The sequence below is a fragment of the Saccharomyces kudriavzevii genome, assembly GCF_947243775.1.
Source record: "Saccharomyces kudriavzevii IFO 1802 strain IFO1802 genome assembly, chromosome: 10".
NCBI classification, from domain to species: domain Eukaryota; kingdom Fungi; phylum Ascomycota; class Saccharomycetes; order Saccharomycetales; family Saccharomycetaceae; genus Saccharomyces; species Saccharomyces kudriavzevii.
The window spans coordinates 435035-450430 of record NC_079281.1 but is presented as its reverse complement, the minus strand read 5'-3'; the positions used below and the strand labels follow the sequence as shown (position 1 = coordinate 450430).

Here is a 15396-nt window from a genome sequence, read left to right as displayed (position 1 = left end):
TATTCTTCTGGTTAGCGTTTCTTGCCCTCTCTTAATTTTGCAACAGCCAACAAATATCAGCACAGATGGGCTTGTTAACGAAAGTTGCTACGTCCAGACAATTCTCTACTACGAGATGCGTTGCAAAGAAACTAAACAAGTATTCCTACATCATCACTGAACCAAAGGGCCAAGGTGCCTCCCAGGCCATGCTTTATGCCACCGGTTTCAAGAAGGAAGATTTCAAGAAACCTCAAGTCGGTGTCGGTTCTTGTTGGTGGTCCGGTAACCCATGTAACATGCATCTGCTGGACTTGAACAACAGGTGTTCTCAATCCATTGAAAAGGCCGATCTAAAGGCTATGCAATTCAACACCATCGGTGTTTCCGATGGTATCTCTATGGGTACCAAAGGTATGAGGTACTCCTTACAAAGTAGGGAAATCATTGCGGACTCCTTTGAGACCATCATGATGGCCCAACACTACGATGCCAACATTGCTATCCCATCATGTGACAAAAACATGCCCGGTGTCATGATGGCCATGGGTAGACACAACAGACCTTCCATCATGGTTTACGGTGGTACCATCTTGCCCGGTCATCCAACGTGCGGGTCTTCCAAGATCTCCAAGAACATCGATGTTGTCTCTGCCTTCCAATCTTACGGGGAATACATCTCCAAGCAATTCACTGAAGAAGAAAGAGAAGATGTCGTGGAACATGCATGTCCTGGGCCTGGTTCCTGCGGTGGTATGTACACTGCCAACACAATGGCATCTGCCGCTGAAGTGCTAGGTTTGACCATTCCAAACTCTTCTTCCTTCCCGGCCGTTTCCAAGGAGAAGCTGGCCGAGTGTGATAACATCGGTGAGTACATCAAGAACACAATGGAATTGGGAATCTTGCCCCGCGACATCCTCACCAAGGAAGCCTTTGAAAACGCCATCACTTATGTCGTTGCAACCGGTGGGTCCACCAATGCTGTTTTGCATTTGGTGGCCGTTGCTCATTCTGCAGGTGTTAAGTTGTCTCCAGATGATTTCCAAAGAATCAGTAACACTACGCCACTAATCGGTGACTTCAAACCTTCTGGTAAATACGTCATGGCCGATTTAATCAACGTTGGTGGTACGCAATCTGTGATCAAATATCTTTACGAAAACAACATGCTACATGGTAACACCATGACCGTGACCGGTGACACTTTGGCAGAACGTGCTAAGAAGGCACCAAGCTTACCTGAAGGCCAACAGATTATCAAGTCGCTCTCTCATCCAATTAAGGCAAGCGGCCACTTACAAATCCTATACGGTTCCCTGGCACCAGGTGGTTCTGTGGGTAAAATCACCGGTAAGGAAGGTACTTACTTCAAGGGTAAGGCTCGTGTCTTCGAAGAAGAAGGGGCCTTCATTGAAGCTTTGGAAAAAGGTGAAATTAAGAAGGGCGAAAAAACCGTTGTTGTTATCAGATACGAGGGTCCAAGAGGTGCTCCAGGTATGCCTGAAATGCTAAAGCCTTCCTCCGCTTTAATGGGTTACGGTCTGGGTAAAGATGTCGCATTGTTGACCGATGGTAGATTCTCTGGTGGTTCTCATGGGTTCTTGATTGGTCACATCGTCCCAGAAGCCGCTGAAGGTGGTCCTATTGGGTTGGTCAGAGACGGTGACGAAATCATTATTGATGCGGATAACAACAAGATTGACTTATTAGTCCCTGAAAAGGAGTTGACTCAACGTAAACAGAGCTGGGTTGCACCTTCACCTCGTTACACAAGAGGTACTCTATCCAAATATGCCAAGTTGGTTTCCAACGCTTCCAGCGGTTGTGTTTTAGATGCTTGATGCATTTTAGGCTCCAATCGATGAATATATATACAGATTCTTCTTTCCCATCATCTTTGTTCCGCGATCTCTTTCTTTATATATATAAATATTTATTATAGTCCATTGAATGGATAAACATTTATTTAAAAAAAAAAACAATAATCAGTATTTTTTTTACTTCGAGGATCACTTTGTTCGTCAACCTTGCTTTGCTGCAGATAAAGCCTTTTGTCTTAGTTTTTTACCAGCGTATTTGCCAACAAATGGTAACAAAGCCGTATTCAACGCAATGAGGGCCACTAGGATACCATAGTTTCTACCCATGTTGTGTCTTGACACGTCAAAGAAAATAACCCTGTAGATGTCAATGGCATTATGGACGGGCATCATGTAACCGTATCTGTAGACGTTGTTGCTTAGCGCTAACGGGAAGAAAGATGGGGCAATATTCAGTATGACGAACGACAGGATCCAGAACCCAAGGTATTGTGGGCCTACGGTTATTACAAGCATGACTGCATTTTCGTTGGCTCCGCCGGCAGCAAGCATGAAAAGCCAGGTCGACATCCAATAAACCATGAAGCCGCCTCTACCGAAGGACTTGGTAAAGTCAACTTGGAAGATGGCAGTGGTTGTGCAGAAGAATAAAGATGCAAAGAAAAAAGTGGACCACGACATGGCGATACGGTAAATTAAACTGTTGGCCGGTCTTAGCACTTTCGCCATTTCTACATGCAAGGGCCCATACAATAGAAACTGGAAAAAAGTCAGCAGCAAACAGTAAACAACACCGATCTGGGTAGGCGCCAACAGGATACGTTCAGTGAATGGCCTGTGATCATAGTATTCGTAGTTGTACTTCCCAGCTGCGGCGACGTGTCTTACATTGCTCGTCAGGGTATAATGATACTTTTGCGTAATGTTGTTCATTAATGCCGGCAGGTAATCCAGTGTGTAAAAAGTCTCATAATGCTCTTCAATTTGCTGAGCAACCGGCAGAATCGTAGACTTCAAATTTGTTGGATCCCTACCACTTTCATATACCACTTGATTAAACAGGGTGGAGTTGAACAATGGAGCAGTATTATTGATTAAGGATTCGAAGAGAGTCTCCGTGGCATTTGGTTTGATATTGATGGCAAACCAGTATTTTTCACCGTAGATCAAATCAATGACCTTATCATTGATTTGTTGGGACGTGCTGACGTTATATTTGGTTTGGAAGCTAGAAGTGTTATGAATTTCCCAATCACATGGCACTTTATTAATGAACGTGGGCAGAGCAAAAGATATAGAGGGAACAACAATGGAATTATTGTTTTACAGAGTTACCAGAGGGGATTCCTGGATGACGGCCAGAAGCTTAACTTTGTGAAGGTACTTGCTAGTGTTGTATAGAGCTCCCCAAAACAAAACAAACATCGTAAAGCAAATTATGGCCAGTAAGCAGTTTGTGAAGACAAATTTCAAGAAAACTTTTTTTCTTTGTCCTTGCAATTTGGGAGAGAAGAAGGAACCACTAGTAGATGTGATCTTTTCGTTCTCCTCCTTGACGTCCTTCGAGAATTCACTTGTTTGCCTATCAGCGTCTGGCACCCCTTGTGTGAAAGCATCACCAACGACACTGGAAAGGTCATGTATATCATTGCGTCTGCAATATTCCTCGTCCGTTTCCATGTTAATGTACACCCTTGCTTGTATTTCAGCTGAAGAGAAAGTGGTGGTTCTTTGTTATTTATAACTGGACTAAGACATATTTCATACGCCAATAACCAAAACAAAGTTGCATTTTTCAGTTTTAATAGTCCGTACACTGTAAAGGAGAATACTTTTATATCACTAAATAGACTTATCCTGGCTACAAGGAGTTCACGGCGGGGCGACGCATGTCGCAGGGGACCGGCTGGCGTATGATATCCTATAGGCAACAATGCATGAGAAAAATATAGGTTTTGATTATCTAACATATATGCCTAGTTGCTGAGTAAGAGTACCTTCCCTTCCAGACGGATGGTGTTACGTATTTATTTGGTTGCTTGCTTGGTGGCCCCTTCTGCAGCAGGCTTTTTCTTCTTCTTAGCGTCGATGGTTTCCACTTTGACGTCTTTCAGCCCCTTTTCTTCTAGTAAAGAGTGTATGTAGGCTTCCACCTCATCCATCACATCACCTTGAATGACAACTTCCTCCTTCTTTTCCACATTCTTCGACACTGAACAGCCGGTGGCGAACTTAGATGCAAATGTCTTGGCTAGTTTTTTCATGTCGATGTCGAAGATCTCCAAACCAGAAATAGCTACGATGAACTTTTTCTTGGTTCTGGCTTCTCTTTTGATGATTACCTTGGATGATAGTTTCTTGGCCAGTTCTCTTTCTTCTCTGTTTTCCTGCTTCTTTTGAATCCTTAACAAGTCTTTTTCCAGCTTTTCTTCTCTGGCTTCACCGATGCTGGATTCGGCCAGTTTGTTGGTTACGACTTCGACTTCCTCTTGTGCATTATCCTCAGCACCGTACAGTTTTGCAAACAGGTCAGCATGGTTTTCGGATAGCCAAACTTTACAACGCTTCAATTTACCTGAAAATTCGCAGTATTCTGGTGGATATGAGCAAACTCCACAGTAGATGACGTTTTTCAACATTTTTAGAATATGTTCTCTCTTCAATTCAGCCTTTTGACTGTTTCCTCTACATGTTTTTGAGTGGCAGCAGATGTATCAATCTCTCAGTTGACATTGAAGCTTTCCTGCTTTTTTCAATTTTTTTTCCCTTTTGGTGGTGCGCTTTGCGTTTTTTTCATATTATTCACATATTACATAGGAAAAAGAGAGTTTAGATCGAATGAAATATGTAGTAGGCGCTAAAGTCAATTGAGCCTTTTACTGGCGCTTGCGGGTGGCACCAACATCTTGAGATCAGTAATGAATTGGCCCAACAGCCACACATTGGTTAGGAAAAACAATGCGCTTGCTACGAAGAGTCCAGGGTAAAATACGTTCTTGCCCTCAAATTCTAAATAGTAGCCTTGACTTAGCCAAATTCCCTGCGTTACTACCCAAAGCGTGACCATCAAAAGACCCTTTTTCCAACCAATGTGTGATCTTGATAAGTAAAACGGTAAAAAGATCAGATACCATACGAAGTATTGCGATGTACAGACTTTATTGTACGCCACAAAGGCAAAAGTCTGTACGAATAAAACGCTTAGCAGGTTATCAAAGGTTGGATTCCACCACTCCAGACATCCGGTCAGCAGAACAAGCAGCAATTGAGGCACAAAAGCATACTTTGATAGATTGGACCCCCCACTGCCCTGGTTTGCGGAATCTAAATATAATAGCATGTTCCATATCGAAAAATTATGTCTATGGTCTGTTCTGTACAAGTGGTACAAGTACGCTTGGTCTAAAAACTCGTATCCATAGATCTTGTACATTGTCCAGCCGCATCCCAACAAAGTCACCAGTGTACTCAGACCAATATTAAATAACGATGTTAGTTGTGCTTGTGGACCCTGTCTACTTGTTCTATAATATATAAATATCGCCATTGGGATACAGTAGATTATAGGATATATCTTAAGATGGATAGATAGACCGTACAAGAGGCCTGCCACGGTGTAATTACCCTTTTGCAAATAATATAATGTAAGCATGATTAAACAGCACAGTACACTTTCCGCATTTCCTCTCGTACTGATTGTAATAACCATTGGATTCAATAGCCAAATGCTCCCCAGTATCAGAGCCTTCTTTTTGGAGATAGTTTGGTTCAAAAGGTTCATTATTATAAGCCCGGTAATCAAATCGAAGATAACAAATATGACCTTACCCAAATGAAACCATCCAAAATAATGATTTGGAACCAATAGCCAACTTAAAAGTGGAGTATAACGATATGTATCCCTTGCGTAAGGTGATTTGCCCGCATATACATATTTGGCAGCATCATGAAACACAAAATAATCGATATCAGTGTACCTCACTTTGAAATTAGCATCTTGGTAAATGCCAAAGAGGAAAAATCCAACTCTTACCAAAAATGACACTGCAATCAAACCCCAGTATCTACCAGCCATCTTTTAGTTTAACCACCTCTTATCTTGACCGCCAATCGTTGGCTCTTTTATGTATATGTAAAGTTCTTTTTTTTTCGCTAACTTCAACCAACTATTGAAGTTTCCCTTGTTATTATCGGAGGTTCTATAAAGAGGATTTCAAATAAAATCGGTTACTTTTCAATAAATGAACGTCGAATAAGAGCTCAAGCATGGTTGGAGGCGGCAACCTTAGTTACGAGGAATTGCTGGACCACATTATAAATAACAAGCCCGTACCCAATATTGTGGAAGTACCAAATGTCACGCTAGATGAAAGCCTAGGTAGTACTTCTTCATTGAAGCCAAGGGCAAGGCCCTGGGAAGGACAGCAGCAGCATCAGTCTCAACAGCAGTTACAAATTTCGGAAGAGAATATATCTTTGGATATTAATCAAGAAAGTTTGGAAGACATGACCTCACTATCAAAACTCTCTGAGTGTTATGACATACAGTCCAAGATGCAGATGAATGACGCTAGTAACAACGATGATGATGACGATGATAGCAGCAATGAGAAATCAATAACTAGATAAACCTTACGCATGCCTATATAGTAATATTACATTATGTGCCCTACTTTAGTATTATATTGCTTATTTACATTACAGCTTGTTTTTGGAAGTAAAAGTAGAGGAAAATGCCAGCTCATTTCAATTTATTTTTGAACCATATTCTAGGCAGTATCCGCCGTTTTATTGTCTTCCTTTTATTAACTTCGTAAGCTGACGATTTACATCGATTGAATAGGCGGCATTGCTTCAATTTCACATCAACTAAATCAAGCTAGGCAGAAAATAACTTCACGAGAAACGAGAAAAGCAAGGGCGATAACAGTGGCACTCGCAGGCTTATGAGTGAAATTAATCCTCGTGAAGACACAGTCTCTTCTTTACAATCCAAACTTTTTCTCAACGATGGGATATCAGAGAACAACAAGAAAAATGTTATATTGCTAAATCAGATAGTCCCGTTCATTCTGAATACTTCACACTATATGACGGATCTTATGTATATTCTGTATTATCTGGCTCAGAAACAGGACGAAAAATCTTCAAATGCAGATGGTACACGTACATCACGCAGGGAGGAACTTCTAGCATTAAAAAATGATCTTTGTGAACTGATTTATGATTTAAGAACAGGTTTCCGCTTATTATTGGATAGTTGTGAACTAGACCACTTTGAAACACCAGGTAAATGCCGACATTTGATTGAGAAGGGTTTAGTCACCTCTATTTATGACGTAAATAGATTCATTTTCCAGGAATTGAATAGGTTAAACGTTGATTTTAAAGAAGAATTTACTCTACAGATGCAGAATTGCTTATTGGGATTCGTTAATCTATATAAATTTTTGAATAAAATCCCCATGAATAAACAGCAATCACAAATGAACGATTTACAGATGAAAATTTTAGTTAATGTGTTGCAGAACGAATTATTACCTATCTGGAAGTTTCAGCTGGACTTACTGAATTGTAAACTCTTTAATGAGCTTTCCAAGGATACGGACATGGTTAAAGTATATAGAGAAGCTACGAACGATACGGCTGTTGACGTCAGCAATGGCGAACCCTTCATTAGATACGTTAACTGGCTGAAGGATCAAATTATCGGCGAAATGACAGTGTAGATTCATTATCATAAAATAAAACAAGAGTATGATAGTATAGTTATAGATATTCACATTGCCCTCTATATGGATAGGCCTGTCAGTTTCGCTAGTTACATCGCTTATTCTTTCCCTTTGAATAATCCACATAGAATATACCCATTATGTACACCTTCTCTTTCCCCTCTCAAAATACGTCGCGTAGTGATGGTAGAGACTACTAAAAAAAGACAAGGCAAGTTGACGAAGTTACTTCAACAGTGGACAAACAGCATCAAACATAATCAGTGTACCTTCATAATTAACTTCGATGTCTGCGATATTACAAGACATACAAAGGAAGTTAATTTTACCAATAGATTTTCCCAGCCAACGGAAAACAGAAAAACTTCAACATTTAACACTCACAATTGGAGCAGTGGTAGCATGCATGTTAGGATTTGCCCAACAGTCCCTTTACGTTCTGTTGATCACATATGGCGCAAGTTGTGTGATCACCCTGATGTTTGTTTTGCCAGCTTACCCATGGTACAATAAACAAAAATTGAGATGGGCGCAGCCAAAAATTGAGATTAATGTCGATCAATATGACTAACCATCATATCTTCTTCCGAAATGTTTCATTTTCAGCTGCTTTTCAATAGGGCCAATGATGAGCCTCGATAAAAGAAGGGATTTTAATCGAAAAACTGTATCTCGTGTTTCTCTATATATTTTATGGTTCGTAGCGGAAGACCGAAGTGATGAGTAGTATTTTTGAATTGTTAATATATATATATATAGATATACTTTGTAAGTACACATAAATTATATCTGCAAATCTATCTGTTTTGCACGATCAGTCGTGAATTTTCTGTCCTCCCTTTAAAGTTCGTTCATTCCATGGTAGTTAAAATACAAAAAAGCCGTTGTCTTCCAAGAACAAGACAATTTTTTGGACAATATGTGAGATTGCTTCGTTGGCTGATCCTAGGCGGATATCAGCTGAACTTGAGGTATCCAATAGGTAAATGTTTTGCTTGTCAACGACAGAGTCCTTTTCATCTTCCCATTGATTTGGAATAATCAAACCACTACCAGAGCCAATAAAATCTTGAATTAAGGATAATATTTCTGTTTTATTATCGTGTTCCAAGATCTTATAGTATCTTCCACCACCGAATTGCAAGAACGTGGATAATAAGGCAATAGATAATTGCTCACGGGAAACGGTTAAGGAATCACCTAGGACAATAGCAAACCCCTGTTTAGGTCTTGGTGGGTTTGACTCTCTCAAGATTTTAACTACTTCGGGGTATGAGAACCATTCAGGTATCTCACCACCGACTTTCAAACGACGTCTTAATTCTGTACCTGAAATGTTCAAAGTTCTTGTTTTTGTAGTGTCAATTTGGTCAATTGGTGCATAACGATCTTCGTCCGGTAGATAAGTGACCATTCTGAATGGAACCACTTCGATATCCAGTTCATGTTTGTAAGATTCAACCAACTCTTGGGCATCATATGGGCCGTAGAAATCCACACCCTTGGAGTTTTTCCCTGGGCCTGCATGATCTCTACCAACGATGAAATGGGAGGCACCATAATTCTTTCTGATGATTGCGTGCCATACCGCTTCTCTATCACCGCTCATTCTCATTGCTAAGGGCAATAAGGACAAGAAGGCAATACCATTAGGATAACGCTTGATAATTTCCTGATATACACGAACACGGGTGTGGTGGTCTATATCACCTGGCTTGGTCAATCCAACAACTGGATGGATCAAGACCTTGGCATTAGCTTCCCTAGCAGCTCTCACAGTTAGTTCTCTGTGGGCTCTGTGCATTGGGTTACGAGTTTGGAAGGCGACGACACGGTCCCATTGTCTAGATTGGAATTCCAGTCTCAATTGGGCAGGAGTCTTACGTAAACCTGGGTAGTCATAATGCTGGGGTAATTGAATGGCTTCTAATGAACCTCCTACGTAATAGTCACCGGCGACGTTGAATAAGTAGCTAATAGCTGGGTGTTCTGGGTCGCCTCTGAACACCTTTTCGGCTTCAATAGACTTGTTTGGCTTGTAAACGTCTTGGACAGAGAGTATTGCAACAGGAATCTCATCATCCTGATACAGGGCAATTCTCGTGTCTGGCTTGAGTTGATTAGCAAATGCTTCATCAACGTCGAATGTAATAGGGATAGTCCATAAAGTCCCGTCTGCTAATCTCGAATCTGTAACTACTGAAGAATAGTCGTTTTCGTTTAAGAAACCAGTCAGAGGAGAGAATCCACCATTCAAGATCAATTCGATATCACAAAGTTGTCTTGGAGTCAAGTTCCATACTAAAATGTCCGAGGACTGAGCTTCAGACAACAGTTCGTTCTTTTTTGACGCATCTCTAGCAATCAAGTCTTGTAAAACACCACCATGAGGAGCAGGCATATTGATTTTGGTTTATTTTGGTTTATTTTGTACCTTATTTAGTTATTTCTTAATTCTAAGAAACAATACAATAACTGATGTAAAAAGGAGTGCTGGATCTGAAGAATTACAAGCACCAGTCAAGTCTACTTATATATATATATATATATATATATATATATATATATGTATATGTTCCTCTCTCTCTCTCGAGCATAATGTTATACTGTTGGTTTGCCTCTACTTTCCCATTGGTAAAGAAATTCATAAGTGGCTAATATCATAAAACTGTGGCTTCACTTATAGGCTGATTCCTTTGTAAGTTGGCAAGGCTCACAATGTTGAATGTGCACGCTTTGGCAACATTCTAACGTGAAATCAGCTACACGAATACCACGTGACTTATGCGGGACAGATGAAATCGTAAAAGTCACGTGACTGAAAAGCCTACCGCAAAGGGCGCTTCAAATGAATACTAGAACAAGGAATAAGAGTTAAAGTGACACACTTATACAAAAAACACACTTTAATGTGTTTTTTACGAGCAGTTTTATTAGATAATATATCAGGCAAATATAAAACTGTGAAGCTTCGGGCACTTGTGCTATGAATTTCATATGCGTCTAAAGAAATACAGTACTTTAAATGTACTCGATTCTCACATTATCCTTATAAATGCGCTATGAGTTATACGTACACTGAGCAATTGATAAGCCAAGACTACTATTAATATTTTGTCCTGTATTATAGTGGCCTCTCGACATGCGCTCTGGGTTATTTTCCAGAATACCGAATCCACAATAATTTGAAAATATACGTTACATACAAGAATCCATATATTTCATTATCGTTTTATTATTTTAGTCTTCGACGGTGATAAATATCAAGTGAAAACTGTCTCTAAGCAATCGGCCAACATTAGTACTATTTCACGTCAGAAAATCGTTCACTGGTTTTTATACAAAAAAAATGCTATTAATTCTGTTTTGCAATAACAGAAACATTTTCTGGAAAGAGAGAAATGAATAAATAATCAACACTCCTTACGCACTCTTTGTTTATTTTCCCTGACCTTCTACCCTGGGCGGCTAAATGGTTGGAACGATTGAAGTTAAATTGTGTTAGTACCTTAGTCAGGGTAATGGTAATTCGAGCTTCCACTAATTGTGGTAGGGTGTCATGTTTCACGAGGTGAGGAGCATCCAGAAATAATAAAAAGAAACAACTGGCCGACCCGGCTGGTTGCTCATTTTTCAGGTCCACGTGATCTGCGGTATTTACTGGAAGTCGCGCGTTTTGAGAAGCGTTGCTAAGCAGCTTAGGCTAAACAAAGCCTGGCAAAACTCGACTGACGTGTTAAAGACCAAAACTGGTGGTGGCAGGTAAGTTGAACTACTCAAACCATTCGTGTCATGGCTGTCTCAAGGATCTTGCACACTGTACCTAATAATACACACGTATGCTAGCACCTTTTTTGATGGTGCCCAGTGATCCAGACTCACAATTTCTTTTTTGAGTTTGGAAGGATATATAAAGGTTACGCTTGTTCAACTAAGGTATTTTTCTTATCTTGCTTAAGTTTTTATATTATTGTTTGGGGAAGATTAAAAAAAACCAAGAACTTAGTTTCAAATTAAATTCATCACACACACAAATAAACACAATGGTTAGAGTTGCTATTAATGGATTCGGTAGAATCGGTAGATTGGTCATGAGAATTGCTTTGCAAAGAAAGAACGTCGAAGTTGTTGCTTTGAACGATCCTTTCATCACCAACGACTACGCTGCTTACATGTTCAAGTACGACTCCACCCACGGTAGATACGCTGGTGAAGTTTCCCACGATGACAAGCACATCATTGTCGATGGTAACAAGATTGCTACTTTCCAAGAAAGAGACCCAGCTAACTTGCCATGGGGCTCTCTAAAGATTGACATCGCCATTGACTCCACTGGTGTTTTCAAGGAATTGGACACTGCTCAAAAGCACATTGATGCTGGTGCCAAGAAGGTTGTCATCACTGCTCCATCTTCCACCGCCCCAATGTTCGTCATGGGTGTTAACGAAGACAAATACACTTCTGACTTGAAGATTGTTTCCAACGCTTCTTGTACCACCAACTGTTTGGCTCCATTGGCCAAGGTTATCAACGATGCTTTCGGTATTGAAGAAGGTTTGATGACCACTGTCCACTCCATGACCGCCACTCAAAAGACTGTCGATGGTCCATCCCACAAGGACTGGAGAGGTGGTAGAACCGCTTCCGGTAACATCATCCCATCCTCCACTGGTGCTGCCAAGGCTGTCGGTAAGGTCTTGCCTGAATTGCAAGGTAAGTTGACCGGTATGGCTTTCAGAGTCCCAACCGTCGACGTTTCCGTTGTCGACTTGACTGTCAAGTTGAACAAGGCAACCACCTACGATGAAATTAAGAAGGTTGTCAAGGCTGCCTCTGAAGGTAAGATGAAGGGTGTTTTGGGTTACACTGAAGACGCTGTTGTCTCCTCTGACTTCTTGGGTGACTCTAACTCTTCCATCTTCGATGCTGCCGCTGGTATCCAATTGTCTCCAAAGTTCGTCAAGTTGGTCTCATGGTACGATAACGAATACGGTTACTCTACCAGAGTTGTCGACTTGGTTGAACACGTTGCCAAGGCTTAAATTTAACTTTCCAGTTTAATGATTTAGTTTTTATTATATTAATAATTCATGCTCATGACATCTCATACACGTTTATACAACTTAAATAGATTAAAAATGTATTAAAGATTCCTCATAGGGATTTTATTTTTTTTTAAGAATGAATGGTTTTATTCTTGTAGTTTTCCCATCGTTTTTATTCGCAACGACGTGGTAACACCTGGAAACCCATATCATATGCTTTAAAAAAGGTACATATTCGTATCCGAGTATTTACGCGCTATTCTAAAATAACATATCCTGAAGTATAGCTAACACTACTATCATCAATACTTGTTACATGAGAACTCTGTGAGTAGTGAGGCCAGTGAAATTTAATAGTTAAAGCACTGGCATCTTTGATTCTGGATAGGGCACTCAGTATCACACTAATTGGTTTTTCACCGCATATTGTATTTCCAGTTATCTCTAAATACTGTTTCCAAGCACCGTATCTTTCAGGATTAGCAGTATCAGCTAATGTTTTCATGGCATACTTATCCATAATTTCAATAGATTGCCAAATAGGCACTTGATGATGCGAGAGTTTACTCCTGGCAGTCAGCATTTCTACTTCTGTTTCCTCTTGAATAGCCTCATCCAACTCTTCTTTGCTTCCGACATATCCAGTATACTGAAACCTACGGCCCCAATGACAAAAATCACTGCTCACAATAAATAAGTTGTTTGGATTCTTGATGTACTCAGATAAAACATCACCAATGGAATGATCGATATCGATACTATTATGGGAAACTATCATAGGAACTATTTTAACTTCATCCAAGGAAAGTCCTCTCCACTTTAAAGTTTCCACCAACATTGGAAACTGCATCTCTAAGGAATGTTCTGCCATATCAGTATCCTGGTCCATTAACTTGAACAGTTTCTTGCCCTTTTCAGAATGCTCTTTTTTTACTAATGCCTTACACAAGTCAGTATCGACCTTTAAATTGCCCAAGGGTGTCTCAAGTTCACTAAATGCACTGATCAGTATTTGATTCTTAAAATAAATATGGTGTGAGGGCCCCAATATGAATATTCTTTTGACATCGCTACTTATGTCCAATGATGCGTATGAGTAAGCCATCGTGGGCCCGCAATACTTATAACCGGCATGTGGACATATGATAACCCGGGCGTTACGAATGGGTCCTTTGAGTGAACTTTTAGTCAAGTACGTATGTAGTTGTTGAGAAAGTTCTTGGGTTCTATTAGAGTACCATGAGCCTGCGTGTGTTGCTGGACGTACTGACATTTTTGATAACTTTATCTTTCGTACCGTAGCCCACTCGACTTGCTGGCTAAAACCGCTTTGTTTAAGTACCTATCAAAATTTTCTTTAAGAATATCTTCAGTGTTTATGCGCATATTATTTATTTGTTGAAAATCACATGAGAGGACGGCCCCTTTGTCTTGAGTTAGTGTTTCTCCAATGATTCCAATATAATTCCCGAAGGAAAGGGGGGAGAGTCATACTATTGTAGCATCGCTACCTCTTGAGGTAAAAATATCTCGTGTGAAAAAAGGTAAATTGAAGAGAGCCGGCAGTGCATATTCTGCTGAGAAGCGCCTGTGGCAATAGCACTTATGTTTGCAATCATGATATATATGGTTGTAATATTTATACTAGCCAAATGTACAGGGTGCATATTGCAAGGAATATGATATGGCAGGATATACGTATTCTTTCTATACAAAATTCTCTAAAACAAAATGTCATGGCAGGATGTCTAGAAAACTCAGGGACGACGAATATTACTCGTCGTCTGATTCATCCTCATCATCTTCAGAGTCAGATCTGTTATCCAATTCTTTACTCTCTAATAGAGCCTGTAATTCAGCATCTTCAGTAGCAGTAACGGCCTTTGGTGGCATCGTAATGTTACAGACACCACCATATTTGGTAATGACTTCGGTAATTTTTTCAATGGCCTTTTCCAATTGTTCAATGCCCTTTTGTTTATCTAAAGATTGAGTGGTTAAAACGTACAATGGAGCGGCAACTAATTTAACTTTAACTTGCATTTGTTCTGTGGACATATCTTCAGCTGATTTCAAGGCCTCCTTAATGGCATCGATACCTTCGTAGCTGAAACAGGATACTTCAACATCGGCTCTAATTTTGACAGCTTGGGGTGTTAACCTCTTGGAGATATAATTCTTTAATTCATCTAAAACATCTTTTGATGGCGGTTCAATGCCTTCCCAAACAGTTTCGTCAATGATGGAAAGTTTGAAAGCCTCGTAAGCATGACCGAATTTTCGACTTAAAGGCCAAGCAATGGTCTTATATAATTCTTCTAATGGAATTCGGAATTTTTCAGCGCAATATCTTAAGATGGAATGAACAGTCTTAGATTTTTGATATTTTTCCTCACATTTAATGATATCTTCGGAAGAAACACGACGTTTAGATAAATCGATGTAACCCTTTTCTTTGTCGACACGAAGAACAACGGCGACATCGTTTTTACCAACACGAATCAATTTTTGAATGGATCTAATACGTCTACGGGATAATTCACTCAGCAGAATCATACCCTCAATGTTGTCATATTCCAACAATTTAACGTAAGCACCCATTTCAGCAATCTGCTGGACATTGACCATGACAATATCTTCGATTTCTGGGTATTTGTTTTCGTAAAATCTGCAATGAGAAGTAGACATTATTTAGTGTGTTGTAAAATGTGCGTGAGGTAGCAGGAAAAAGACACAAAGGTGTGAAAACGGAATTAGATCGATAAACAAATTGTACTTTAACCTCTATAGGGATATTGACAACGAGCAATGCTTAAA

At 40.0% G+C, this 15396-nt stretch overlaps 11 protein-coding genes across 11 annotated transcripts; 5 read left to right on the top strand and 6 right to left on the bottom strand.

Moving 5' to 3' along the window:
* Positions 1-65: 65 nt before the first annotated feature.
* ILV3 (dihydroxy-acid dehydratase ILV3) lies at positions 66-1823 on the top strand (the record flags this gene model as incomplete). Its single annotated transcript, XM_056229066.1, has 1 exon — positions 66-1823. The coding sequence occupies one exon, from the start codon at positions 66-68 to the stop codon at positions 1821-1823; it is 1758 nt and encodes a 585-aa protein (XP_056083122.1).
* Positions 1824-2003: 180 nt separating this feature from the next.
* Positions 2004-2735, bottom strand: SKDI10G2240 (uncharacterized protein; the record flags this gene model as incomplete). The annotated part of the gene is made up of 1 exon (XM_056229065.1): positions 2004-2735. The coding sequence occupies one exon, from the start codon at positions 2733-2735 to the stop codon at positions 2004-2006; it is 732 nt and encodes a 243-aa protein (XP_056083121.1).
* A 1094-nt stretch (positions 2736-3829) lies between these two features.
* On the bottom strand, positions 3830-4441 carry TMA22 (Tma22p; the record flags this gene model as incomplete). The annotated part of the gene is made up of 1 exon (XM_056229064.1): positions 3830-4441. One exon carries the CDS (start codon positions 4439-4441, stop codon positions 3830-3832), a length of 612 nt encoding a protein of 203 aa, XP_056083120.1.
* A 224-nt stretch (positions 4442-4665) lies between these two features.
* On the bottom strand, positions 4666-5877 carry GPI14 (glycosylphosphatidylinositol-alpha 1,4 mannosyltransferase I; the record flags this gene model as incomplete). The annotated part of the gene is made up of 1 exon (XM_056229063.1): positions 4666-5877. The coding sequence occupies one exon, from the start codon at positions 5875-5877 to the stop codon at positions 4666-4668; it is 1212 nt and encodes a 403-aa protein (XP_056083119.1).
* A 191-nt stretch (positions 5878-6068) lies between these two features.
* Positions 6069-6431, top strand: SKDI10G2210 (uncharacterized protein; the record flags this gene model as incomplete). The annotated part of the gene is made up of 1 exon (XM_056229062.1): positions 6069-6431. One exon carries the CDS (start codon positions 6069-6071, stop codon positions 6429-6431), a length of 363 nt encoding a protein of 120 aa, XP_056083118.1.
* Positions 6432-6748: 317 nt separating this feature from the next.
* Positions 6749-7531, top strand: CAL4 (Cal4p; the record flags this gene model as incomplete). The annotated part of the gene is made up of 1 exon (XM_056229061.1): positions 6749-7531. One exon carries the CDS (start codon positions 6749-6751, stop codon positions 7529-7531), a length of 783 nt encoding a protein of 260 aa, XP_056083117.1.
* Positions 7532-7820: 289 nt separating this feature from the next.
* On the top strand, positions 7821-8105 carry SPC1 (signal peptidase complex subunit SPC1; the record flags this gene model as incomplete). The annotated part of the gene is made up of 1 exon (XM_056229060.1): positions 7821-8105. The coding sequence occupies one exon, from the start codon at positions 7821-7823 to the stop codon at positions 8103-8105; it is 285 nt and encodes a 94-aa protein (XP_056083116.1).
* Positions 8106-8399: 294 nt separating this feature from the next.
* MET3 (sulfate adenylyltransferase) lies at positions 8400-9935 on the bottom strand (the record flags this gene model as incomplete). Its single annotated transcript, XM_056229058.1, has 1 exon — positions 8400-9935. One exon carries the CDS (start codon positions 9933-9935, stop codon positions 8400-8402), a length of 1536 nt encoding a protein of 511 aa, XP_056083115.1.
* A 1642-nt stretch (positions 9936-11577) lies between these two features.
* TDH2 (glyceraldehyde-3-phosphate dehydrogenase (phosphorylating) TDH2) lies at positions 11578-12576 on the top strand (the record flags this gene model as incomplete). Its single annotated transcript, XM_056229057.1, has 1 exon — positions 11578-12576. The coding sequence occupies one exon, from the start codon at positions 11578-11580 to the stop codon at positions 12574-12576; it is 999 nt and encodes a 332-aa protein (XP_056083114.1).
* Positions 12577-12835: 259 nt separating this feature from the next.
* On the bottom strand, positions 12836-13852 carry MHO1 (Mho1p; the record flags this gene model as incomplete). Its single annotated transcript, XM_056229056.1, has 1 exon — positions 12836-13852. One exon carries the CDS (start codon positions 13850-13852, stop codon positions 12836-12838), a length of 1017 nt encoding a protein of 338 aa, XP_056083113.1.
* Positions 13853-14352: 500 nt separating this feature from the next.
* Positions 14353-15267, bottom strand: SUI2 (translation initiation factor eIF2 subunit alpha; the record flags this gene model as incomplete). The annotated part of the gene is made up of 1 exon (XM_056229055.1): positions 14353-15267. The coding sequence occupies one exon, from the start codon at positions 15265-15267 to the stop codon at positions 14353-14355; it is 915 nt and encodes a 304-aa protein (XP_056083112.1).
* Positions 15268-15396: the final 129 nt, after the last annotated feature.